We start from the raw sequence: 26560 nt of genomic DNA, 5'->3' as shown, positions 1-26560 counted from the left end.
CTTGTTGATGATCCAAACTCTGCCAAGGATCTTGGAGTACTCATCTCAAATGACCTAAGTGCTAGAGCCCACTGTAACTACATAGCCAAAAAGGTGTTAAGAGTTGTTAACCTAATCTTACATAGCTTTTTCTCTGGTAATATTACACTAATAACTAGAGCATACAAAAGATTTGCTAGACCAATACTCGAATACAGCTCATCAGTCTGGAACCCACATTATGTATATGATATTAACACAGTTGAGAAAGTTCAGAAATATTTCACAAGAAGAGTTCTCCACTCCTCTACTCGTTGTAGAATACCTTATGCCACCAGACTCGAAATTCTAGACCTAGAAAACCTAGAATTACACGGCCTTCAGTCCAATCTAAATATATTATATAAAATCATACATTGCAATGTCCTACCTGCAAATGAATACTTCAGCTTCAACCATAACAATACAAGAGCAAACAATAGATACAAACTCAAGGTTAATTGCACCAAACTTGTTTGCAGGAAATACGACTTCAGCAACAGAGTGGTCAATGTCTGGAATACTTTACCTGACTCTGTGTTTTTTTCCCCAAACCCCAAAAACTTTAACCTTAGACTGTCTACTATTGACCTCACCCCTTTCCTAAGAGGTTTGTAGGGGGCGTGCATAAGCGCACCAACGTACCTACCGTCCCTGTCCAATTGGGTTTTTTTTATTTTTCTTATATGTAGCCATTTCATGTATTCATAAATAAATAAAATAAATAAATAAATAAAACCAAGCTTCAAAGATTAACAAAACAGGATTTGTATACCCTGATCATTTGGCAGAGCAGAATATTTCCTTAGAAATTGCAAGAATAAGGAGTTTTACCTCTCTCTTAAACCTCTCTTATACCTCTTGGGTTCAGTCCTTCTTTGACAGTTAAACTCACCACCCCAGTTTTGGAGAATATAGAGAATGTTCCTAATTCTGTTAAAATTTCTCTCCCCCTAGGTGTATCCTGAGGTAAAGGATAGCAATCAGTCTTGCTTGCCCCCAAACACCTTCATCACTTGCTCCTCGGATAACACCATTCGCCTGTGGAACACAGAGAGCTCAAACATCCACGGGGCCTCCTTGCATCGAAACATCCTGAGCAATGTAAGGCTGAGTTCAGGATGGGTCCCAGGGCTTAATCTCTGACTTCAAGATGAAGTGGAGAAGTCCATTGCATGTAGAATATTTATTTATTTATTTGGAAAATTTTGAGATGGACTCCGGGTGGCTTACATTTTATTTATTTTACACATTTTCTTGTCGATGCAGGGTTTTGTTTTGTTTTTGCTTATATCAGTAACTAAGATAAAGCTCATCTATGAAAGCTACCCTGGAATATTGCTATTTCAGTCTCCCAGAGTGGGCTATGTGTATTGTGTGTGTGTGTGTGTATCCTTCCATCCATCCATTCATTTTTGAAATGAATAATGCGTGAATACTTAATTAAGTGGTTCTCTACAACTATATATGTATGCTGTTGATCTCTTGTGAGTATAGCATTAAAATAATATATGTGTACAAATCAGTGGGCTAAGTATGAAATGGCGTAATGGTTGTATAAGTGTCCCAAAATGGTTTAGGCATTCTGGTATATTATTTTCTAGAAAAGCATCAAACAAGGTTGGAAATGAATTTGTAACATTATTGTAAATAACCTTATCCCAGAACTGATTTGAATGGATGCTATTTTCTTCTTATTCTCTATCTCCAGTTTTAATGCATTCAACTGTGTAGAACCATATGGTGGAAAAAATGGCCTTGAAACTACTTTGTTATTAAGGCTATGGGATTTACAGCACCCACCCCCCGCCCCCCATTTTTTATTTCCACTGTATATTACAGGGCAGAGGTGGTATTCAGCAGGTTCTGACCGGTTCTGGAGAACCTGTAGCAGAAATTTTAAGTCGTTCGGAGAACCAGCAATACCCCCTCTGACTGGAGATTTTACAGTATCCTTCCCCTGCCACGCCCACCAGGCCATGTCGACCAGTAGTAGAAAAAAATTGAATCCCACCTCTGTTACAGGGCCTTGTACAGAAACTCTCTGAAGTTATATTCTTGCATTACTGCCCTGTATCACCATCCATGTACATTTTTAGCCTTATAGCATTTTTTAGTTGTATCTAGTTTGATTATATTCAACCACAATATAATATTATTTTCAAACTCTCTGATTCACATGTCTCAGTGAAGCTTGCTAGAAAGATTGGGATTTTTTTTTGCTTTGCCATTGTGCTGTGTATTTCCAATTGGTCTCTTTTTTTGCTGATATTAGGAGAAATATTAGCATTCAATGCTGCTTTGATTTTGTGCCTCCGTTTGCTTTCATCTGCTTGCTTCAAATGGACTCTTTTGTTTTGTCTCATTAGGATTTGATGAAAATCATCTATGTAGATGAAAACACTCAGGCCCTCTTGGACACAGAATACAATACAGCTGGAGGTGTAGAGAAGGCTGACACACAGGCCATAGATACCAAAGTGGGGATTCGCACAGTGTGTGTGAGTCCTACTGGGGAGCACCTGGCCTCAGGTGATAGGATAGGCACTCTCAGGTAAACCTTGGCGTGTTTTTTTTGTAACAAATTTTATTAATTTTCAAAGAGAATACACAGACAAACAAAACATAAAACATAAGAACATAGAACATCTTTTCTAAAAACTGCTTAACAAAACAAATAAGACATCTCATTTAAGTACAACATAGTTCTAAATTATCACGTTTCCACACACAATTTAATATGCATCTTATATATTCAATTTCATATCTTATTACTCTTTTCCAACTTCTCACTGTTTCTTCCTTTATTTCTGTTCAATTTTATTCATTAAACTTATACTTTCATGTATTTCATATTACTATATTTCATATTATTACTATTTCATATGTTCTTATCCAACATCATTAATCCTCAATAAACAAACATAAGCTAACAAAATACATAACATAAAACTTCTTTTTAGAAAGCGGCTTAACCCCGGGTTATAACTTTTTGTACAGACATAAATCAAATTCATGCTCACCGTATATACTATTTAATATCTTATTTAACATTCTATATTTTCCAAATGTCTTCTCCCCTCTTTTCACTCTCTTAATTCTATTTTATTTATTTAATCTCAATTTAAATCATTATACTTGTATCTTTTGTCCGTTCTTTTTCAATTATCCATTTATCTTTCTCTTTAACACAAACTTTTTCCTGTAATCACTGGTTGAAGTATGACACCTTTCTATTTTCTCCCCAAATTTAACACTTAAAATAATACATAGTTTCTATTCTGATTCTGCTTAGTACATTCTACATAACATTTTAAAATATAAAACATAATGGTCTTATAGTATATTAAAAATAATGTTCCATTACAAATTGGTTAATTAAACTAATTACACATTAATTGCACATTCCCTACAATATTCTATTAACACATATTTCAAATACAAATACTACAATACAATCTTCTGTACTTTTGCAGAATCTCTTTTTAGATTATGTTTTACCCTTTATCTCTGAAAAAAACCTGTTTATTAGCATCTTGTTTTAAGCCTTTATAACTTCCCTTTCCTTTTCCCTTCCTTCCTTGTCAAATCTAACCTTTTTACCCCCCCCCCTCTCAATCTCTAGCCTTTTAGTCTCCCCTCTCTGTTGTATTCCTCTTTTCTGTTGCTTTCTGACATTATATCGATTTTTCACCTTATTTTTCCCTTTCTTGGTTGTTTTTTTAGAACTTAAATTCTTCATTTTCTTCTCCTTTTTACCCTTTTCTTTCTCATTTAAAATCATATGTCCATTAAAGATGGCTTCTTCTTCATCATTCCAGCCTTTTTCTTGTTGCATTTCCTGATAAGTAGAAATCACCATTACTAAAAAGCAAAGGATAGATCCAAAGGAACCCTTGCCTTCTTCTTCCTCTTCTCTTAATTTTTCAAATTGCATTTTCAGTTCTTCAACAGATACCATTGTGAAATTTTTTTTAAACAATCCAAATGTTTTCTTGGTCTTTCAAAAGATAGTTAAAGTCCCAAAGTCATCAAGCAATCAAAGTCAGCACAATCAGCACAGTCTGTTTCATTTAGCACTTTCTTCTACTTTCTCTTCCTGGGGTAGAATTCAATTACAGAATTCCAAGGTATTTTTTGGAAGTTTTATTGCAATTTAATCTCTAATCTTATAAAACTCCAAGCAGTCTCCTTCAACAAACATTGGTATAAATCATTTACCTCTCTTCCTTCCCACTTAAAGCAAAAAAAATTTAATTTTTAAATGTCAGTGTTTAGAAATCTAATGTCCCCTTAGCTTTAATTTTCAAAGTTAGTACCTTCTGCTGCCAAAGCAGGTATTTCCGATTTCCATCTGCTGTCTCCGTGGGAAGGAGAGTGAGGAGGAAAAAAAAAACTTTCCCTTTACTTTCCACCGCAGCTTAACAATCTTCTGGGAAACAATATATCACTTAAAAAGCCAAAGTTCAGCCAAAAGCCTTCTCTTTCTTCACTTCCTCCTGCACACAACTTGTCCGGCTGAGAGGTTCTTTGTGGCGGCCATTGCTGACCGCCACTCCACCACCTTTGGAAAAGGGAGTTAAGCTGGCTGGGAAAGGGGGGTGCGATATCCTCCGACCCCTGCCCGGATCTCCCCTCTCTTCAGTTATCCCTACAGGATAACTATAGCCTCCTAATCCAATTGGATTGAAGGCACTCCAGCAGCGAGCGCAGCAGGGATCGCGCACGAACGCGAATTCCTGCTGCCTCCGAAGCCTGACAAACCAGAACTGGTAAACCTTGGTGTTTTGAAGAACGTGTTCCTGCGTAATAACACCAAAATAATCCTAACTGCTTACATGCTTGTATCATTTTCAGGATCTATGAATTGAAGCCCCTGAGAGAGATGCTGAAGGTAGAAGCCCATGATTCAGAAATCCTCTGCCTTGAATATTCCAGACCAGAGACAGGTAAGATTTGACTGACGGATTCATTAATCCATTCATCTTGTATACTGGTTTCTTAGAACTTCTGGCACTGAACAGTGTTATACAGCTATCACATCCAAAGTAAGTAAGTAAGTAAAAAGCAACCTAGAACAAAGGAGCAATTTCATGACGGTGAGAACAATTAACCAGTGGAATGGCTTGCCTTCAGAAGTTGTGGTGCTCCATCACTGGAGGCTTTTAACAGGAGACAGCCGCTTGTCTAGAATGGTATACCATAGGGACTCCTGCTTGAGTAGGGCTTAGACTCCAAGAAGTCTTCTAACTCTGTTATTCTGAAGTAGCATTAAAACATCCAAGTAAAAGTCATTTAACATGAAGTCATTTAAAACAGTAAAAAAAATAATTAAATACAATTAAATCATATCTGGCATTCTTCAAGAAGACATGCATACATTTTAGATGGTCCCTGTTAAATCAAGACAGATGCAAGCCTACTTTCAACTGGCAGGCTATTCTAAAGGGCGGGTCCTGTTACACTTTACATCCCTCACTTCATGTTCTCTATATATGTGAAATCACACAGGGTTCTGAACCTGAGCCTTCTATATGTTTAGAGCTAAGATGTCAACTCATAAAACAAGTCCTTTGACACTTTCTTGGTGCCACAGTGGTGCAATTTCTATTCTTTTTCTTAATTTTGTTTTGTCTACCATATTAACAGATGATTAAGTCATGAATCATGTTTCTTTTTTTTTCTCTCCTTAGCATTATCGTTGGGCTATTGTTTGTGGTTGGTTGTTGTGGTTGCATAATTTCTTGCAAGTTTCTTGACCATTTAGAACCAGCTGATTTTGTTATCCAAGGAGCAAGTGATCTTTGTGTTTATGGTTGATATTGTTTGGTCTTTTCAAACTGGTCAGAAGACCACCAACGCTTGTTGCATGTGTCAGGCAGAAAGTCTTAATAAGTAATGGGCATCAACCCAAACTTCCTGTTAATCTGACTTCTGCTTAATTCTCGGTAAAATTTGGATCCCTGAAATATCTTCCCTTTCTGCACTGTGAGCAGTAAAGTTGTCTTTTGACTAGACCCCCCAAACCCATCCGTTAAACCAAATAATACCAGACTATTAAGGGCAGGTTATTATTAGGAATTACTTTTTCTTTTCCTGTGGTACTAGCAGTCTCATTGCCAATTGAAGCTGAAGTAGTCATTGACTGGTAGGACATTGTAGCAGATAATTTTGTGTACTACATTAAGTCCAACCGTAGGCAGCGTAGTTCAAGGTTGTCCAAGCACAAATTCTCAAGCCTGTTGTGAGCAGAGGAGTATACTTCTGGACTTGCTCAATTGTATTAATGTCTGTATTAATATACAGTGCAGATTCCAGACTGATGAGCTGTATTCAAGTATTGGTCTAGCAAAAGTTTTGTATGCACTGGCTAGCAATTGAATATTTCTGGAGGAGAAACTTCATAAGATTAGATTTACAACTCTTAATGCCTTTTTGGCAATGCTGTTACAGTGAGCTCTGGTGCTTAGGTCATTTGATATGAGTAGTCCTAGGTCCTTGACAGAGTAAGGATCGTCAACGAGGTCATATCGTCCTAGTTTGTATTTGGTGTACTGATTTTTTTTTTTTACCAATGTGTCGGACAGAGCATTTGTTGGTCAAGATTTGGAGTTGCCAATTGTTTGACCATTCAGACACATAATCAAGGTCTCTTTGAAGGACAATAGCATTGTCGGTGGTGTTGAATAGTTTTACATCATCCATGAAGAGGATGCAGTTGTTTATAAGGTGATCACAAAGGTCATTTATATAGAGTATAAAGAGTGTGGGTCCTAGAAGGCTGCCATAGGTGACACCGCTGTTAACTGGAGCAGGGTTTGATATAGCGCTGCCTATTTTTACTATTTGTTGCTTGTTTGATAGGAACTCAATAATCCACTTATGAAGGGATCCAGAAATGCCGTAAGAGTTTAGTTTTAACAGTAGTTTGTCATGTACCACTGAATCAAAGGCTTTGCAGAAGTCTATGTAAATTGTTTCTAGAGCTTTACCCTGGTCAAGTAGAGTAGTCCATATGTTTTTGCAGTGTAAGAGTTGAAGATTTCAGCACAATTTTCACACTGAATCACATTCTTCACATTCACATTCAGGAGTTTGTGTCTCCTATACCTTTTGGTTAGGGGTCTTTTGATTGTCATTTCAGACCTAAATCATGGTATTTACCAGCACATGCTAAACTACAGCAGTCACTCACAGTTCACATTTGACAGATTGAATGAATGTATTTAGCTGTGATTAGGACTGTGGTTACACCTTGCTAAAAACTTGTCAGGCAGCAATCCAGTCCTTTCAATTTTCTCCCAGCATTAAATGCCACTGTATCTGGCATTCAGTGAAGGTACTTATGAGCATCTTCACTGAAAGGTTGCTTTTGGATTCAGAGGATCTCACTCTCTTCTCCCTTGAAGTAGAATTGATCAGGTTCCTGCTTCACTGAGGGAAAACAGAAAGCCCAAATGGCACATTATTTGGGCCTATAAGTAAAGCAATTATCTCTGGGTATTTTGGAGTCAGCTTTCCAGTTGGTGCATGATATAGATGTCCTCCTGGTTATAATTCCTGCACATTCTGCATTATTCAATTCACCCATTCTGACAGTGAATGTCCTTAAAATTGCAGCAGGGTCTGACTAGATTGCTTAACTGTATGTGTCTGGGAGTTTGTCTCAGTCTTTTTTCACTAGTCCTGTTTCTGATGAAGGTTATTGCAAAGGACTTGGCTGGGTATATCCTCATTGTTCCTTGGTGGCCCTAATAACCCAAGTTCACAATATGCTTTTTTTTTTAAATCCATGAACCATCTGTGTTCTGCAGTTGTCCAAATGCCAGTGTATTCATCAATGATTAGTCAAAGAATCTCAGTTTCAAGTAAATAAGCATTCTGCTCCTTTTTTTTATCTCCTTAACAGGATTGAAGCTGCTAGCATCAGCAAGTCGAGATAGATTGATTCATGTCTTAGATGCAGAAAAGGACTATAGCCTACAACAAACCCTCGATGAACATTCATCTTCTATAACTGCAGTGAAATTTGCAGGTACTACGATTCTGTTTATGAATCAGCAAATTTTATTTGCTTGTTTGATAGCAGCTCTTGGTGATCTACCAAGGTTTTCTTACCCCACCTTTTCATAAGATCCAAGTTCTTGCCCTTATTAGTAATTATCCATGGTGGCGCAGTGGTTAGAATTCAGTTCTGTAGGCTACTGCCGACTGCCGGCTGCCAGTAGTTTGGCAGTTCGGTTCAAACTGGTTCAGGGTTGACACAGCCTTACATCCTTCCGAAGTAAAATGAGGACTCAGATTGTTAGTGGGATATGCTGACTCTCTAAATTGCTTTGAGTGGGCTGTAAAGTATTATGAAGCAATATATAAGTCTAAGTGCTATTGCTATTGCTATCCCAATAGTGAGAAAACAACTTGTAAACATAGAGCAGGACTATATAATATGCAGTCTTCCAGAAGCTGCTGGAATCAGTCATAAGGATGTTGAACGTTATGGCTCATTAATAATATCTGCAACATGCTCTCCATCTCTGGTGTAGAGTTTGCATACTAAATATTTGCTGGTTTACTGTTGTGAGCAATCAATATATTTTCTGTCAAACTGACTTAGTTTTGCCTTAGATTGCTACACTAGGTTTGATTATTTTGCTTTGTGTTATAGAAGTATTTATAGAGCAATTTGTAGCATACTGATCCTCTTATTAGTGATTCAGATTCTAAATATTAATTTGTGGTGCAATAGTAATGAAAAGTTATTCCTGCCTTCTAGCATGAAAGTAGATGCCATAGCGGCTCACTGTACGATTATCAAATTATACTCTACCTTGTCCACAAAGTGTCATATTTCCTGAATATTTCCTTGTCCACAGAGTGTCATTTTCTAACTATTCTAAATAGTCAATTCTTCTCTCATCCAATGAAAAACATGGCAATGGTTTGCTGTATTTTATCCACACAAGAGTTGCCTTAAAAAAGAATTAGTTCTAAATGTGTAGTCCTGCAGGTATTTAAAGTGGTCCATTGAGGCCAGTGATAAAATGAACATACGGATAATAAGTTAATTATCATCGTATAGAATGGTCCTTGATTGCTGAGCCATCTTGTGGCCACTAATGATTCTCAGATTGGATGGAACTTGGTTCATTGGTATGACAAGCACAGTTGTTTGATATTTTATCTTGGAGACATTCTGTGTCCAACCTTAATTACAGTATTTAAACAACTCAGTTTTGGATTCTGATGGTACAGGTAGCATTAGCTTTTCCCTTACCATCTGCACAGGCTGGAGGTAGTAGGGCTGAGGAAGAGGAAGGAGTTTTCTTTGGCTGTCCTGGAGAGATTTCCCCAAACTTAATTGCAGTGTCAAAAGAGAACGAGAGATGCTCTTTAGGTGGGCTAAGTGCCTCTAAAGTAAGATATTCCTACTTTTTTCCCCTATAACATATTCTAGTAGGAGTGACAAATGGCTTATCTGGATCAGGGACTTCATCTCCCAGAAATCCCCCAGTCAGGCTGGGGAATTCTGGGAGTTGAAGTCCATAAGTCCTAAAGTTGTCAAGTTTGGAGAACCCTGATGTAGAAAAATTGCACATAATGGAATGGAATGGAATGGAGTGGAGTGGAGTGGAGTGGAGTGGAGTGGAGTGGAGTGGAGTGGAGTGGAGTAGAGTAGAGTAGAGTAGAGTAGAGTAGAGTAGAGTAGAGTAGAGTAGAGTAGAGTAGAATAGAATAGAATAGAATAGAATAGAATAGAATAGAATAGAATAGAATAGAATTCTTTATTGGCCAAGGGTGATTGGACACACAGGGAATTCATTTTGTGGTAAGGAGAAAAAGATAAAGAAAAAAATACATTCATCAAGAATCATAGGTATAACACTTAATAGTAGTCAAAGGGTACAAATAAGCAACCAAATCATAATGGGAAACATAATAATAAGTGATCAAATCAAATTATACTAGTAAACAGTCAATTTAAAAAAATCGTAAGGATACAAGCAACGAAGTTACATTCATGTAGTCATAAATGGGAGGAGACAGATGAAAGGAAGGATGAAAAGATGAATAGTAATAGTAATGCAGACTTAGTAAATAGTTTGACAGTGTTGAGGGAGTTATTTGTTTAGCAGAGTGATGGTGTTTGGGAAAAAGCTATTCTTGTGTCTAGTTGTTCTGGTGTGCAATGCTCTATAGCCTGGTTTTGAGGTTAGGAGTTGAAACAATTTATGTCCAGGGTTAAGGTTAGGGTTAAGAAGAAACTAAAAAGCACTTGATTGCCCATCTTCTTGTTCATTTTTTTTCTCTTCCTTCAGCCAACGATGGGAAGGTGAGAATGATCAGCTGTGGTGCTGATAAGAGCATCTATTTCCGCACTGCACAGAAGGTAATTCCATTGGAGTAGTCACTCTTTCTGTAACATGTATTGTAGATACTCATGGGGTGGGGTACTGGAAGCAAAAGCTTTGGACAATATTCTAGACCTCATGGCTTTCTTTCAGTCAATACATTTTTTTAAAAACAAATGTTAGGAACTGTATAATAGTACTGATCATATTGTAGTTTGATCATTGTCTCATTGCAGTCTTTTCTTTCTTACATTTCCTGATAAGACAAACCTAGTTTCTCCTTGGGGAAAATATTGTACACTGATACTATTTGATTAAATATTGTGGAGGTGTCATTGCTATTTCTTGCGTTTAGACAAATGATGGGGTCCACTTTACTCGCACACATCATGTTGTTAGGAAGACTACTCTTTATGATATGGATGTGGACCCTAACTGGAAATATGCTGCTATTGGATGTCAAGACCGTAACATCAGGTTGGTTCATAAATCATAATAGAAGCTTCCTAGTTCAAATGTATCTGAAAAGCTTAGTTTTTAAAAGTATATTATTACAAGGAAATTAAATTTTGACCTACCTAAGACCTGTCAATTTGACACTCGTGTTGCCTAGATATTCTATTAAACCTACAATAATCTTGCTTTGGTTTTCTGAAGAGTCACGTGTAATTTTCATCTTATTTTTTTAAAGAGAATTTTACGTGTTTAATTAGCTTTTTCCCCATAGAAATTAAAGTTATGACTTTGAACATTTTGATATTGTCTTATCCACATGGTTTGGAGCAAGCTTCACCAAATCCATTGGACCAACTTCTGAATTGGTGTATCTAGGATTCCAATGTACAAGTAGTTCTTGACTTACAACCACAATTGGGGCTGGAATCTCAGTCATTGAGTGAGGTGGTCATTAAGTTACACACCCACATGATCGCTTTGCTCAATGACTGCAGTCCCAGTGCTCCTTGTTCGGGTTGTTAAGCAATGTTCAGATTATTAAACAGATGGAACAAAAGAGCTGCCTACGGAAGGATTTCAGCTCCCATCCACACGTGGAGGGGAAGGAGAACTCTCCAAAAGGCTGCAGAAATGGAGCACAGATCTTCAGGATCTGAGCTCCATTTCTGCAGCCGTGGGAAGGTGTTCAGCTCCCTTCTATGTGCAGAAGAAAAGTCCTCTTGCCAGACAAACTTGGAGATCAAGCCCTTAAGATCCGAGCTGTGTTTCTGCAGCCTGGACAAAGAGTTCAATTACCCTTGACAGGCAGCTCCTTTAGGCAACCCCCAAGGATGAGAGGGAATCTTATCTGCAGCTGGCACAGATAAGATAGTTAGGCCTGAGTTGTAGTACAGAGACAGAGGTTTTCTTTAAAAGAGATCTACAAATTCATGGAGATAAAGGTATTTCTGTTAGCTATGATCAACTATATGGAACTTATATATTCAGCATTCAGGTGTATGAACAATATTCTACTCATTTTGATCATTTTCCAGAGACATTTTGCTGGTTGCTGTAAAACACAAGTAAAATAGCTTTGCTTTGATTTAAGAGTATAGGAGTTTCTCTTTACTGTATATCTGAATTTCTTCTTAGGATTTTCAACATAAGCAGTGGAAAGCAAAAGAAACTATACAAAGGATCTCAAAGTGAAGATGGCACTCTAATTAAAGTAAGGCCTTTGTTAACTCCTCCATAACAAATTGTGTCGTATTCCGTCTTATTCTCTATATCCCATTTCCTTGTTATGCCTTTCCAGCTTAATATTCTAATTAGAGAATAAGATTTTAAGTCAGTTCTATCTCATATGGAATACTTAAGACCCTGCAGTGTAGCATTTACAGATGGATTTTGAAAGCTACAAAATGGTTCATAGATTGGCAAAGCAATCAACTGCGAATTAAAGACAAGCTCATGAAGACAAAAGAGAGCCACATCAATGTCTCATCTCCCAGAAATTAGCTGAGCTTCATAAATTTCACATTTTGAATCCTCCTGCACCAACAATAGAAAAGCTTATGAATAATGGCTTAGAAGTTCTTTAATCTATGCCTTTTTTTTAAAAAAAAAGCAACAGCTGTGTCTAATTTCCCTGTTGTTGTTCTCAACTGACCCATATACATAAAAAATCTGATTTTGCTGCATAAGCAATATTTAATGCATATGCATTCTTCTCTTTGTATATGGAGCCTTACAAATCCTGAAACTCTCCCTCCAAGAGCTTGGGAGGTTTTTGCATACTGTACTGTACAAGACACTTTTATGATCACTTTTTTCCAGCACCTGAAGCTGTTTTCTAGTTTGCGGGTCCCAAAAATTTCTTCCAGGAAAAAAAAAACTTTTCTAACAGCAGTCTGTTTCTAAAGTATTTCCACAAGAGATCAGGGAATAAACAGTTTATGCCTAAATCAGTGCTGAGTATTCTTGGATGGTTCTTTCATTTTCTAATCAACACAGAGAGCAGTAATATAAGTAATCCCAAAGGTGCTTTTTCAAGAGGCAAGTGGACTTTCTGATTTTTCTTTGAAGGCATTTTGCTTCTCATCCAAGAAGCTTTTTCAGCTCTGACTGGATGTTGGAAAATGGAAGCATTTATTATACTTCCTTTAAACTCCTTTAAATCCTTCCATTCCCTACCATTCTGTCAGAGCTGAAGAAGCTTCTTGGATGAGAATCGAAATGTCTTCAAAGAAAAACCAGAAAGTCCACTTGCCTCTTGAAAAAACACCTTTGGGACAACGGTGACCTGGATAATGGAGACTCTCCATAGATATTTAATATAAGTAATATAAAAACAAACTTAACATCAAATATTAAAATGCATATTTTAATATGCAACTACATATTTTGCTATGTTTGTGATCTGATTTTTTATTTAACTTTATAATAGCAGATGTGTTTAATTGTGCTCTTATTCAGATAAAAGGGTCATGTTTTCACCTAATACATTAGTTACAAATATGAGTTGAAGAAACCATAATCTGCCAGAAACCTGCATTGTGACTTATGCAGGCCTTTGATGAGTTATAAATACAGACATTGCATTGATTTACTCTATAATAAAGATAAACACACAGATCCAAGCTGGCTCAATTTTCTGGCTTGAATCCACTGTGTTTTGCATAATCACAGTGGGAAAAACTGGTGTCTTCACAAATACAGATTGCAACATAAAACAGCCTTTCCCAACCTGGTATTCCCAGATTTTTGAGCCAATTGAATTTTCCCAGGATGGGTGTCGCTGGCATGAAGTATGAAAGAGTCATTAAATATAGAGCATTAGTTCTTAGTGCTTACCAAAACTACACATATCCACTTTCCTAAAGCCTAGAAATTGTACCACAGATAAACTCGAATGTCCCCCCCCCTTTTTTTTTTCTGTTACTTGTTCAGGTACAAATGGATCCTTCTGGTCTGTACATTGCAACCAGTTGTTCTGACAAGAACCTTTCTATCTTTGATTTCTATTCAGGCGAATGTGTGGCCACAATGTATGGGCACTCAGGTAATGCAAAAATATGTTTTCGAAAACAGTTAAAGGTGTTTTTTTTTGGGGGGGGAGGAAGTTTAGAGGGGTAAGTGTATCAACCGGCTCCAGGTTACACTCCTGGTTGGTTTGTTGGAAATTGTGCAGTCGTGAAATTGAGTCCTTCTGGTGTAGAAGTAGTGTTTGGTTGCATCAAGGATTCCCTCCCTCTGAAACTGGAAATGATTGTGGGTTTCCCATTTTGGAAGATAAAATCCAGCTGTTAAATGACAGAAGCCGTTTTGACTTAATGAGATACGTAGATCCTTTGGTAGATGAGATGATAGCTGTGTTTATTTATAAAAAAAGATTTTAAAAAAAACTAGGTCCACAGAATATTTTAAGAATAGATTTATCCTCTGCTTTTTGGCTGAAAACCTCAAAACAGCTCTTAATGGTAATAATATACAATAAATACATTACGAACTGTATCCTTAGAACAAGCCAGACAGTTTTGTGCAGGTAGCTACTGTTGAATGTGCCTACTGTTCCTTCTGCAGGACAATTGATGGCTCTGTTCAGTAGTTCTACAGGAAGCTGCCAGATGGCAGTACTTTTGTCCATTTCCCTAGCTGTTCCCTTAGTAGTCCTTCAGACTTGAACTCTGGGTTTGAATTATGTGTAAAGCAGTAGTAGGATTCAATTTTTTTTTACTATCGGTTCTGTGGGTGTGGTATGGTGGGCGTGGTGTGGCTTGGTGGGCGTGGCAGGGGAAGGAGACTGCAAAATCTCCATTCCCACCCCACTCCTGGGGAAAGGTTACTGCAAAATCTCCATTCCCTCCCCACCCCACTAACCTCCTTTCCAGGTCTGTTCTCCTGTGCACGGCAACAAAAGACCCAGCCGATCAGCTGGGACTTGGGAGGCAAAGAATGGATGGGGACGGGGCCAGTCAGAGGTGGTATTTGCCGGTTCTCCGAACTACTCAAAATTTTTGCTATCGCATGCAGAACTGGTCAGAACCTGCTGAGTACCACCTCTGGTGTAAAGATCATAGAAGAAATGCCAAGGATCTCCAAGCTACCATATGGCTATTGTTTTACACCAGGAAATTAAAAAAATTGTTTGGCTTGTTCTTCTGATTTTTTACAGAGATCGTAACTGGGATGATGTTCAGTAATGACTGTAAACACTTAATTTCAGTTTCTGGTGACAGGTACGTGAAAGGATATTCTTTATTTAAATTTCATCTGTAAAATGAAAGTTAGCATTTCCCTTTTTAAACAATGGGGATGGATTTGCAAATAATTTTTAAATGAGAGTTCTTGAGTAACTATTCCACCTGCTTCGTTTTCTGTTTTACACTCCTGGTCAATAAGTTTCAAATTAAAATGGAGATTCTTTAGGTCTGAAAAGAGGATGTGAAATGCTGCTTTCTTGAGCTGGACAACTGACAATTTCAGTCATAAGTCCGATCTAAGTATAGTACATAAAATTATATATTGCAATGTCCTACCTGTCAATGAATACTTCAGCTTCAACCATAACAATACAAGAGCACACAATAGATACAAACTCAAGGTAAACCTCACCAAACTTGATTGCAGGAAATACGACTTCAGCAACAGAGTGGTCAATGTCTGGAACACTCTACCTGATTCTGTGATTTCTTCCCCAAACCCCAAAAACTTTAACCTTAGACTGTCTACTATTGACCTCACCCCTTTCCTAAGAGGTCTGTAGGGGGCGTGTATAAGTGCACCAAGGTGCCTACCGTCCCTGTCCTATTGTTTCTTTTTTTATCTTATATGTATCCATTTCATGTATTCATAACTATGTTTATACTTATACCTGTTATCTTATAATCGCTTGACAAAATAAAATAAATAAAAATAAATAAATACACATATATGCTCCTCACCCGAGTCATTTTTATGGCTTCAAAGGTCTTCCAAGATTACGCTGTTGAAATCTGGAAACCAAATACTGATTTTCTGTGGTGCAATTGCTGGTTTTATTTAGGGAGGGACAGTAAAAATAAGCGTTTTAATGTATCCATTTTCCACTTGTCTATGAGTCCCTAGCATAGTAGCTTATAGCTTTTGAAGTGCCAGCATTAAAAATAGGAAGCCTAAAGATAAATACTGTCTATAGGGGAATGGGTATAGAATAGGGGGATACTTGATGGAATCTCAGGTATATAGACAGCAGACTATGATGCCTGGATCAAAATGAATATTTTTTTTTCCCATCCTGCTTTCAGTTGTATTTTCATTTGGCGTCTGAGTTCTGAAATGACCATCAATATGCGTCAGCGGCTGGCTGATATGAAGCAAAGGGGAAAACAAGCAGAAAAAGCTCAACCAGGCAAAACAGCTGGTCTTACCAGGTATGACATTGTGTTAGTATTGCTTTTAGTTCATAAAAAGCTTTCTGACCAGACCGTGTGGTAGTATGAGATTTTTGGACAGGTGTCTTCTTATCTGAACAGCACTATGTTTATTATTACAACATATTGACATTTTTGGTGGCAATTTTAATGTGAGAATAGATATGGAAAGAAATCCATATATTCAGATTTCAGTTTCTTATTCTTCCAGATTCAATTCTGTTTAATGCTATTTCTAGATCAGGTCAGTGAATTATTCTTTTAAAGTGTTTACAAAAATGAATATGCATTTATCTGTCTATAGATTCAAATATGTATTATTTGGATATAGATTCAAATGTGCATTGTTCAAATCCAAAAAATTATTTGGATATAGGTTAAAATATGCATTATTTGGATATAGTATTAGAGTCAGAGTTACATGTTTGTCTTTTTAAGTCATATTTTTAAAAAAGTCTTTGTGCACTGTTTATTAAGATATTTTGCTTTCTTTATATGTTTTGTATGTATCTTTTTTCTATACACATTTGTAACCCTTTTCTCTGGAGCACTAAATTCAAAAATGTGCAAAGTTGCATTTTGTTCTATATATTTTGTTCAAGAAAAATGAACTGGGTAACTTTCTATTAAAACACAAAATGACCTGATTGTTGTGAATCAGTTGGGAAGAAGAACACATTTATGCACACTAGGACCACCAAATGGTCCATTTTAGATCTTCCAACTATTTGTGTTTGAAAGTCACTTCAGTAAGATTGAACTGAAACTTATTCAAATCACATTTTTGAACATGATGAATTAAATGGTCCTATCAAGCAAACAAGAAGAAAGGAAGGAAGGAAGGAAGGAAGGAAGGAAGGAAGGAAGGAAGGAAGGAAGGGTAGATTTTTCATATTTAGAAGTAAAGAAAACTATAGGAAAACTAAGTTTGATGTTCTCAGTCTCTCACCTAGCTGCTTGCTTCTTCTCATTTTCTTTAAAGGTTCTTAATAAACCTTTACCCTGAATGCTATTGCAGATAGTTCATGTATATAGTATGATCCAAATATCTGTACAGAAAAACAAATAATATTTCTTAAATACATGTGCTCAATACATAAAACACATGTGTTAGCAGTTACTGGGATTTATTTTAGAATGAAAAAAAAATCCAGTTGCAGACAGACTTATGGAAGTCAGAAAAAATAAAATAGAAAAGTAAGTGACTGGGGGCTTTTTGTGTCGAAATTAATTTACATGGATATGAGAAAGAGGGTTAATTGTCCCTCAAGATTGATGTGCTATTTGCTGACGTATATTGTTTTCCCTGAATCCCATCATGTCCATTTATTACACTTTAGCTCTATCTAAATTTTCAATCCTACATGAGTCATCCAGAGTAGCTGGTATGAAATTGAGTAAATAAATACATGCTTCCTAATCAAAGTTTTCCCTAAACTATTTTGTGAAAAGTGTTTAACTTCTTTTTAAAATAATGCCAGCCATAGCCTGTTGGGATTCTTATAATCTAAATTGGAGATTTCCTGGGTGTAATGGGGAGCGGGCAACCAGTTGGGCAGAATGAGGAAGAAGTGGATTGGGTATGTTCAAAAGAGGTGCTCAATCTGACATACATTTGAAATAAGATTGACGCTTTCTAATCCCGAGTCATTGCTGAAATAAAAAACCCCGCAATATCTTTTCCTCTGTGTTCTTATTTAGCATGGGAGAAGCCTGTTGAAGCCAAAAATTCTGGAGCTGTGGAGCAGTGTTCTTTTTATAGCAAGCTCTTCACCATCCCAGCAGCTGCATTGCTCTGCTTTTTTTTTTTTAAAAGGCCCAGCTTGTATCGGACACTCCTGGTTTCTTGACAGTATCGCAAGGCTTGTTAGTCCCATGCTATTGGTTAGAAAGTTGCATCTAAGGCATACCAGCCCAACAGCTGGTTGGAAAACAGGTCAGACCTCTATGATTAAGCTGGATCCATTCTGTTTGGCCAGCTTTGTTTCTAGGTTGGTTCTGGTTTTGCTGTAGAAGAAGAGATCACAGGAGGCCACTTGCTGAAAGAACGTAAGCCATTACAAGAGCATCACTATGTGGGGCTGAAACACTGAGAACTGTGTGTGATGTTATATGGGTGGATTTGATTTTGAAAACAAGTATTTTAATGAAGATTGCAGCTTGGTAGATAAGATTGAGATTATCTTTCTAGTTTCATTGTTTAAACTTGCTATACAATAAAGATGATGACGAATGTCGCTGGATAATCCAGACTTTAGTAGATATATGTTTGGAGTACGTCACAAGGTGAACCAGGCATTTTTTAAAGAAAGTTGTAGGAATAAGGATGTTATATGAAATGATAAAAACAAAATAAGGCCTCTGAAAAGTCACGGGTTCATTTGTTCAAACCATGATCTGCATTTTGTTCTATTGCTCCCCCGTATTACATGTGGCTTCTCATTGTTAGATTGTACTTTACTTTAATGACTGATATAGATATAATTATTGCTTTTGTCGTAAATTATTGATTTGAGACTATGCTTGGAGTATAAAGCATTTTTTAAAAAAGTTGCACTAATTATATTACCTTACTCTACTGTGTCAAAAAGAGTCAAAAGTCAATGCTTTTCTCTTTCTTTTATCCTTTCCCCTACACTTTTTTCTCTTTCCTACCCCCTATATTCTCATTTTCTTTTTTTCTTTGTATTTCTGTATTTTATATTTTGATAAACTAATAATTTTTTTTAAAAAAGTTATGCTTATTATAGCTTATGGATCCAGTATGTTGGTGGAACTCTAGTTTTAATTAGTCACATGGGAGATTCCTGGGAAAAATTCCATTCAGAATATTTCCACTACAGGAAAAATGGAGTATGGCAATTTTTGTTGTTGTTCAGTTCTCTCCATTCTTGCAATTCCATAACTGCTAGGACAATATCTCATCAAAGGCTGCAGGAAAAGGACAGGATTTGCATTCTTGCCTCTTCCCATTTCAGTAAGTGGAAAAACTACGCCATAAATCCTCCTGATTGCAAGAAGCTTTTTGTAGGTGCATTTCTTTGTTAGAACAAATAGGAACCTGAGAAATTAAGCAGAATGGGGATGGGGAGGAGTGCATGACTCAATGTCACACCCCCACATATCCAAAGTATGGTTTAAAGGATTGAGCTGATAAATACTTTTCCAGGTTTGGGGGCAAAATGCTTAGCTAACGATCATTAAACATTGCAAGGACCCTTTCTTCTATTTTTATAAGGATTTTTCCTCTTCCTTAAATGTTTTATTGAGACTTCAGATTCTTGATGGATTTTTTTCTGAATTCTTGAGCTGTTCTTCATAAGAGGTATGAGGAGAGAGAGAGAGAGACACTGAGTTACTTTTCTATAGGTTGTATGTTCTACAAAGATTCTGGTCTTTTAAAAAAGTTGCAGTTAAAAATGAAGTTATAATAGCAAAAAAAATGACAAAAATGACATTTAAGCAGGTTAAATTATATCATTGCTTTTGTTAGTGCTGTATTAGTATTAGAATTCTTTATTGGCCAAGGGTGATTGGATGCACAAAGAATTTGTCTGATGCAAAGCTCTCAGTGTACATACAAGCAATAAGTGATAAATCATGATCGTAGTCATCATAAAAATACATTCATTCATCATAAATCATAAGATACAACACTTAGTGATAGTCATAGGATACTAAATAAGCAATAAACATAAATCATACTAAGATACGATTGAAGAAGAAGATTGCGACAAAGAAGAATGAACAAGTAATCTTAGGTGGGGTTAAAAAAGGGGGGAAAGAGAATGGAAAGTTTAAGATTGGGATAAACAACTCAAAAAAAACCCAGAGTGAAAAATAAGTATAAAATCAGAAAGCAACAGAAGAGGGAAATGCAGAAGAGAGAATTAGAAGTAGAGAGACAAGGGGGTAAAAAGGGGAGGGAGAAGATGAGAGGGAAGAAAGAAAGGAAAAGAAGTTATAAAGGACAGAAACAAAATATAGAGAAACAGGGCCTATTTAGAGCTAATGGGTGAAGATTTAATGGAAAAAGGGATTCTGCAAAGGTACATAAGATAGTATTGTTATATTAGAAATAGAAATAATTTTAGAAAATATGAAACAATGTATGATTAAAATGTCTGATAAAATAGCTATTGTTATTCAGTGGAATGCTTGTCAATAAACAAATGTAACAAAATGAATATTTAATGATTTACAAAACATATGTGAAGAGAAATAAGGGAAAAATTAATTATGGAGATTATATGTGTCTTTAAGGAAGTATGATATTTAATTGAAAAGAAGTGTTAAAGATGTTAAGATTTTAATGATTATTAATGATAGAATTGAATTGGAATGGAATGAGGCTTTAGAATTACATATATTTATAATCTTTTTTTTAAAGAATATAGTGTGTATTATAAGAATGTGCCAAGCAGAATTCGATTGGAAGTTATGTATTATGTATTATACTGAAGGTCATAACCTTAAGGTATATATTGAAGTTTAAATAAGAGTTGAATGGATGTAATTAAAAGATATAAAGGTGTCATACTCCAATTAGTAACTACAGGAGAAAATTTGTTTAATGAGAAAAGATAATATGAAATTGAAACAGAACAGACAAAAGTAAAGATATAATGATTTGAATTGAGATGAGATAATCAAAATAAAATTGAGAAAATTAAAAGAGGGGAAAAACTATATAGAAAATGTAGAATAGTATAAGATATGGAAGAGAACACAAAAAGGAGCATGAAATTGAGTTTTGTGTCTGTATAAAGAAGTTCAACCCGGGACCATGCTATTTTTCAAAAAAGATGTTTTACTTGTATTTTGTGTGTGAAAACCCAAGTAAAACTTTATTAAAATAAATAAATAAACCATACTAGGATACTAAGTAAGCAATGTAAGTACTAAGATACAAGCTACAAAATTATAGTCAAAAAAAGATGAGATAGTTACAGTTAGAGGGAAGATGGGAAAGAATAATAAAAGACTAAGTTCATCTTTCCTAGAAAACAAATCATGCTCCCATATCTGGTAAAGAGCTGGAAAGTCATCTCCTTTAAAAAAAATTAATAAGGTGTACTTTAAAAAATATACATAAATATACATATGTTCAAGTTTTACAGATAATACCAGTACTTCAAATATAAGCACCACCAAGGAAAACAGCAGCAGCAACAAAATACTTTACTGATCTCAGTGTTTAAAGAACTTGTCTTTTGAGCAGGTTTCCAAAGTTTAATCAAATACTAAAAGAAAAGTTGGTGTATGCTGTGCTTTTTCCTTTCTTAGTCAAGAAAAAGCACAGCATACACCATCTTTCCTTTTAGTATTTGATTAAACATTGGGAACCCCCTCAAAAGATTTCTCCTCTCTCCTCTCCTTGTTTTAAAAAGCATCCTCTTTTTCTATCTCCTGAAAAGGAAGGGACTGTGTTAATGCACTCTGTGCCTGGCTGAGGACATCCCTCTCTTATGGACTGAAAGTGAGGCCTGAAGGGTTGACTGGCAGCTACAAACACCAGTGACATTTACAGTCATGGCAACGCTTACTATTTATTTCCTTCTAATCCTTTATATTTTTAAACTTAAGCAATGCATCAGCAAAATAAATAGCAGTAAAATGCTAGAAACATTCTCAAGAGTCTCAGAGCATATAAAGGTATGTTTATATTCTTAAAGAACTCAGTATTTCTGTCAAGAAGACATTGGTAGCGACAGGAATAATATAGTGAAAATTACTTCTTTCATATAACTCAAAAATGGGAATTGTATGTGAAAAAAATAAGTCCTTTTAAGGATTTTTTTTTGTTATGTCCATTGTCCAATTAGTGTTCTTTCCTACACTTTTAAATAGCATGAATTCAAAGGCAGACATATTTTGGTTTTCCAGTATTTTGTGGTAGAAAATCTGTTACTGTGTAACAATGTAGTTTCATTTATTATTATAGTTTCTTTGGTACTATATGGGAAAAATAAATAGCATATCCACATCTGACTTACTTACCCAAGGATGTATTTCTTAAAGCATTTCTATGTTAATATCATATATGTGGGTTGTTTTTTTTAAAGGGACTTAACTAAACCGATTGGATTTAATGCCTAAACCAGTGGTCCCCAACCTTTTTTGTGCCGTGACCCGGTACCGGCATCACAAAATCATCCGTGGCCGGTACCAGCATCAGCACGCATGGCAAGGCGAGCCGAGCGACCGGCCAGCCAGCCGTCCCCTGCTTCTCCCCGCCACCTTCAACTCCTCCTTTGTACCTGTGTCGATGGGCTTCACGACGGCTTCGGGATGGTCGCTTGGCTCGCCTTGCCATGCGTGCTGAAAGAATCCTCGTGCCTTAGTTTTGTTTGAAGCCGCCCCCCCCTCAATGAAACTAAGGCGCGAGGATTCTTTCAGCACCCAAACGCCGCTTTCTACCCGGAAAAGCTCACCCGAAGCACTTTTTCATCAAAACAAGATGGCGGCGCCCAGCAAACCAGTGGCCCGGTAGAAATTGTTCCACGGTCCGGTACCGGTCCGGGGACCGGTGGTTGGGGACCCCTGGCCTAAACGGTCCCTTTCAACTATATGACTCAATGAATTCCTTCCTTCCTTCCTTCCTTCCTTCCTTCCTTCCTCCCCTCCCTCTCTCTCACCACCTGTAATTCTCCTGGGCCACTTAAGGATGGTGAATCACAAAAAGTGCAGATATATTGAAGATAAATGCCTCCAGTAACAGACTGAGGCAAACTATGGGTAGGTGAGGACATCTAAATGAAGAACCTTGTGGTTGTCTCTCTTTTGCTATGCTTACATTTGTTTCAAGGTGGAGTTTTTAAACCACAGTTCTGAAGTTGCCAGTGGCCAAACTGAGGTTTTCAGGTGAGCCGTTCTACCATCAGGTAACCCATCTTCACGCTAGCTAACAGATAAATTAGATGAATGACCATGGATAGGAGATGCTGCAGTGACCACAACTTTGAGCGTAAAACTGAACTGAACATTGCAAAAATTTCAGTTCATAGGAATAATGGATCCTGGATTTTTTTTACACATTCTTTAAGTTAGCAGATGTTGGGTACCTTGATTCAAAAAATGTTGCAGCATAACATTTCTCTAGGATAGCTTGAGGATACGAACAGACAAACAAACATAAAGGGAGTTTTAATAGAGTATAGATTTTGCAGGAATCTATCTGCATTGTTTATCCAGAATTGGACCTCCAATGTGATATGGTATTGGCCCATTATAATGAAAGAGAAAGAAAGAAAAGGAATATGTGATTAAAATATAGAGCTAAATAAAATGGCTACATATATGTCAATTTCAGGCTCAACAGTGTGATGACTTTGGGGAATGGGAGGAAGTGATTCTCCATAGTAGCCAATCAGACAAGAGAGACAAGGCCCTCTATTGGCCTCAAAGTCAGAGAAAAAAAACTAAGAAAGTGGGAGGTTTGTACTTTCAGATTTGCAAGATTCTGATGATACAGCCTTACAATAAAATAGAAGTCATGTTTCTTGTCCTGTTTCCTTCCTGGTTTACCTTGGAGAGCCATCATATTTTTAGCCCTATATGCATTTATTGCAGGTATTTGGTTCCATCTAAGCCTTGGTACCTATTGACATCTAGACCCTATAAGAGAGTATGATACAGATCTTTGCTGTTTGATTGGTAAAGGTTTTTGACTGCCAGCTGTTCTACAATATCAGTAGCTGCATTTAGCAAGAGCAAGAGCACTTAGACTTATATACCGCTCCATAGTGCTTTACAGCAATCTGAGAGATTTATAGTATTGGCATATTGCCCCCAACAACCTGGATCATCACTTTACCAACCTTGAAAGGGTGGAAGGCTGAGTCAACCTTGAGCCGGTCAGGTTCGAACTCCTGGCTATGGGGCAGAGTTAGCTTGTAATACTGCATTCTAACCACTGCGCCGCCATGGCTCTTGGTGTGCTTTTATTCCACATCATGCTCTTAAGGAAAATCTTGAGGGAGAAACTGGAATAGATTGTATTCTTATTTTAAATAAAAGGATTATAAGCTTAGTTCAATGCTGAAAACAAATCCCAGGCTGGAAATTAGAGTGGCGAGATATAAATAGAGGACAGACCTCTGTAACTTTTAATACTTAAGTTGAAGAGGGAACTTCTGTGATCTTAGGAGATATTCTCCTTAATGCTGTTTCTTCAAAGAGAAGAAACAGTTATGTTGCTTTGAAGCAAAAAATTTTAATAAATAAACAAAATAATAAAATAAATTCTAAATAACCTTTGTCTCCTATAGGGTTTATGCTGGATATACTGTACAGTACTGCTTTATGCCTGACTGCAACTGTAGATCTTGACTGATCTTGCCAGCTTGATGTTGACAATATCCTGCTGAAGCTAATGATTCATGCTAGCCTTGCCTTTGCTTTGAATTTAAGTACCTGCATGTTATGGTTTTAAAGATAAACAGTTATGACTAGACCCAGTCACTTATTTTTTTACCTGCTTGCTGTAAACAATCATTTAAAGGTTTCAGGATAAAATTTTATGATATTTCAGCATTTGTTTGCTACCCATAATCAAGTGTGAAATTAAAGTGTGAGGGGAGTGTGTACCGAGTAGAAGGTATAAGGGTATTTAGCAAGGAACATACCTGCTTGTTTTCTCTCACAACCCCTAAATTTATTTATTTATTTATTTATTTGATTTAATTTGTCAATCGCTTACAAAATAATAGGTAAGAGTAAGATTACAGGATATAGGTACAAATAAATGGGGACAGTAGGACAGGGACAGTAGGCACAATGGTACACTTATGCACGCCCCTTATAGACCCCTTAGGAATGGGGTGAGATCAATAGTGGATAGTTTGCGGTTAAAGGAGTGGGGGTTAGAGGATGTAACAACAGAGTCAGGTAGTGCATTCCAGGCATTGATCATTCTGTTGCTGAAGTCATACTTTCTGCAATCGAGTTTGAAGCAGTTTAAATTGAGTTTGTATCTATTGTGTGCTCTTGTATTGTTGTGGTTGAAGCTGAAGTAGTCATTGTAGCAGATAATTTTGTGTGCTACGCTTAAGTCTAACCGTAGGCAGCGTAGTTCAAGGTTGTCCAAGCCCAAAATCTCAAGCCTGGTGATATAGGGTATTCTGTTGCAAGCAGAAGAGTGTCATACTCTTCTCGTGAAATACTTCTGGACCCGCTTGATTATATTAATGTCCGATATGCAGTGCGGATTCCAGACTGATGAGCTATATTCGAGTATTGGTCTAGCAAAAGTTTTGTCTGCACTAGTTAGCAATTTGATATTTCTGGAGGAGAAGCTTTGTAAGATTAGATTTACAACTCTTAATGCCTTTTTGGCAATGCTGTTACAGTGAGCTCTGGTGCTTAGGTCATTTGATATGAGAACTCCAAGGTCCTTGACAGAGTGAGGATCGTCAACGAGATCATATCCACCTAGTTCGTATTTGGTGATCACAAAGATCATTTATATAGAGTATAGTGTGGGTCCTAGAATGCTGCCTTGGGGGACACCGCTATTAACTGGAGCAGGGTTTGATATAGCATTTCCTGTTTTTACTATTAGTTGCCTGTTTGACAGGAACACAGTAATCCACTTATGAAGGGACCCAGAAATGCCGTAAGAGTTTAGTTTTAACAGTAGTTTGTCATGTACCACTGAATCAAAGTCTTTGCAGAAGTCTATGTAAATTGTTTCTATAGCTTTACCCTGGTCAAGTAGAATAGTCCATATGTTTTTGCAGTGTAAGAGTTGAAGATTTCAGCACAATTTTTTTCCTGAAACCAAATTGTTTTTTAGAGAGTAGGTTGTTTGACTCTAAGTGGAGGGTGATGAATTGGTTAATGATTGATTCCATGACTTTGCAAGTGACACAACACAGTGGGATTGGTCTGTAGTTTTCAACCAGGCTGAGCTCACCTTTTTTGAAGATAGGGATGACCGTAGCTAAGGACTATAGGTTTGGTAAGGAGCTGCTTCTGAATGATATCTCATATATAATGTTTAGGGGTTCTGCTATAGTAGAGGAGAGCTTTTTTAAGAAGTATGCACATAATCCATTGGGTCCAATAGATAGGGATGGTTTTAGGTTATGTAGTGCCTTTTCTACGTTATCTTCTGTAAAGTCAATATGTAGTAGGTCATTACAGTTAGTTGTGGTATGACTAGAAAATGTGGGGTATGAACCATTGCTGTTTACAAAGACTGAACTGAAGAATGTGTTGAAGAGAGTGGCCTTAACAGATGCTTCATCATTGCAGTCTTTCCCATTTGGTCCTTTTAGGGGGGGGATGGTTCTTGAGTCTTTAAGTTTGGTGTTTACAAAATTGTAGAAGGCGCAGGTGAAT

General features: G+C 36.8%; 1 protein-coding gene across 4 annotated transcripts in view; it reads left to right on the top strand.

Annotated features, from left to right (window-relative positions):
• Positions 1-26560, top strand: part of MAPKBP1 (mitogen-activated protein kinase binding protein 1) — a 135219-nt gene that overhangs the window by 84538 nt on the left and 24121 nt on the right. For all 4 annotated transcript variants that reach the window (XM_087921788.1, XM_026709745.2, XM_087921787.1 and 1 more), the window contains 10 exons: positions 976-1122; positions 2388-2572; positions 4876-4967; positions 7928-8053; positions 10335-10405; positions 10723-10844; positions 11958-12033; positions 13755-13866; positions 14980-15043; positions 16091-16216. In XM_087921788.1, coding sequence (XP_087777914.1) covers positions 976-1122; positions 2388-2572; positions 4876-4967; positions 7928-8053; positions 10335-10405; positions 10723-10844; positions 11958-12033; positions 13755-13866; positions 14980-15043; positions 16091-16216 — 1121 coding nt within the window. The remainder of the gene's footprint in view (positions 1-975; positions 1123-2387; positions 2573-4875; positions 4968-7927; positions 8054-10334; positions 10406-10722; positions 10845-11957; positions 12034-13754; positions 13867-14979; positions 15044-16090; positions 16217-26560) is intronic.

The sequence above is a fragment of the Pseudonaja textilis genome, chromosome 1 (assembly GCF_049901715.1).
Source record: "Pseudonaja textilis isolate UNSWEBS1 chromosome 1, rPseTex1.2, whole genome shotgun sequence".
NCBI lineage: Eukaryota > Metazoa > Chordata > Lepidosauria > Squamata > Elapidae > Pseudonaja > Pseudonaja textilis.
This window is presented reverse-complemented; position numbering and strand designations above follow the sequence as displayed.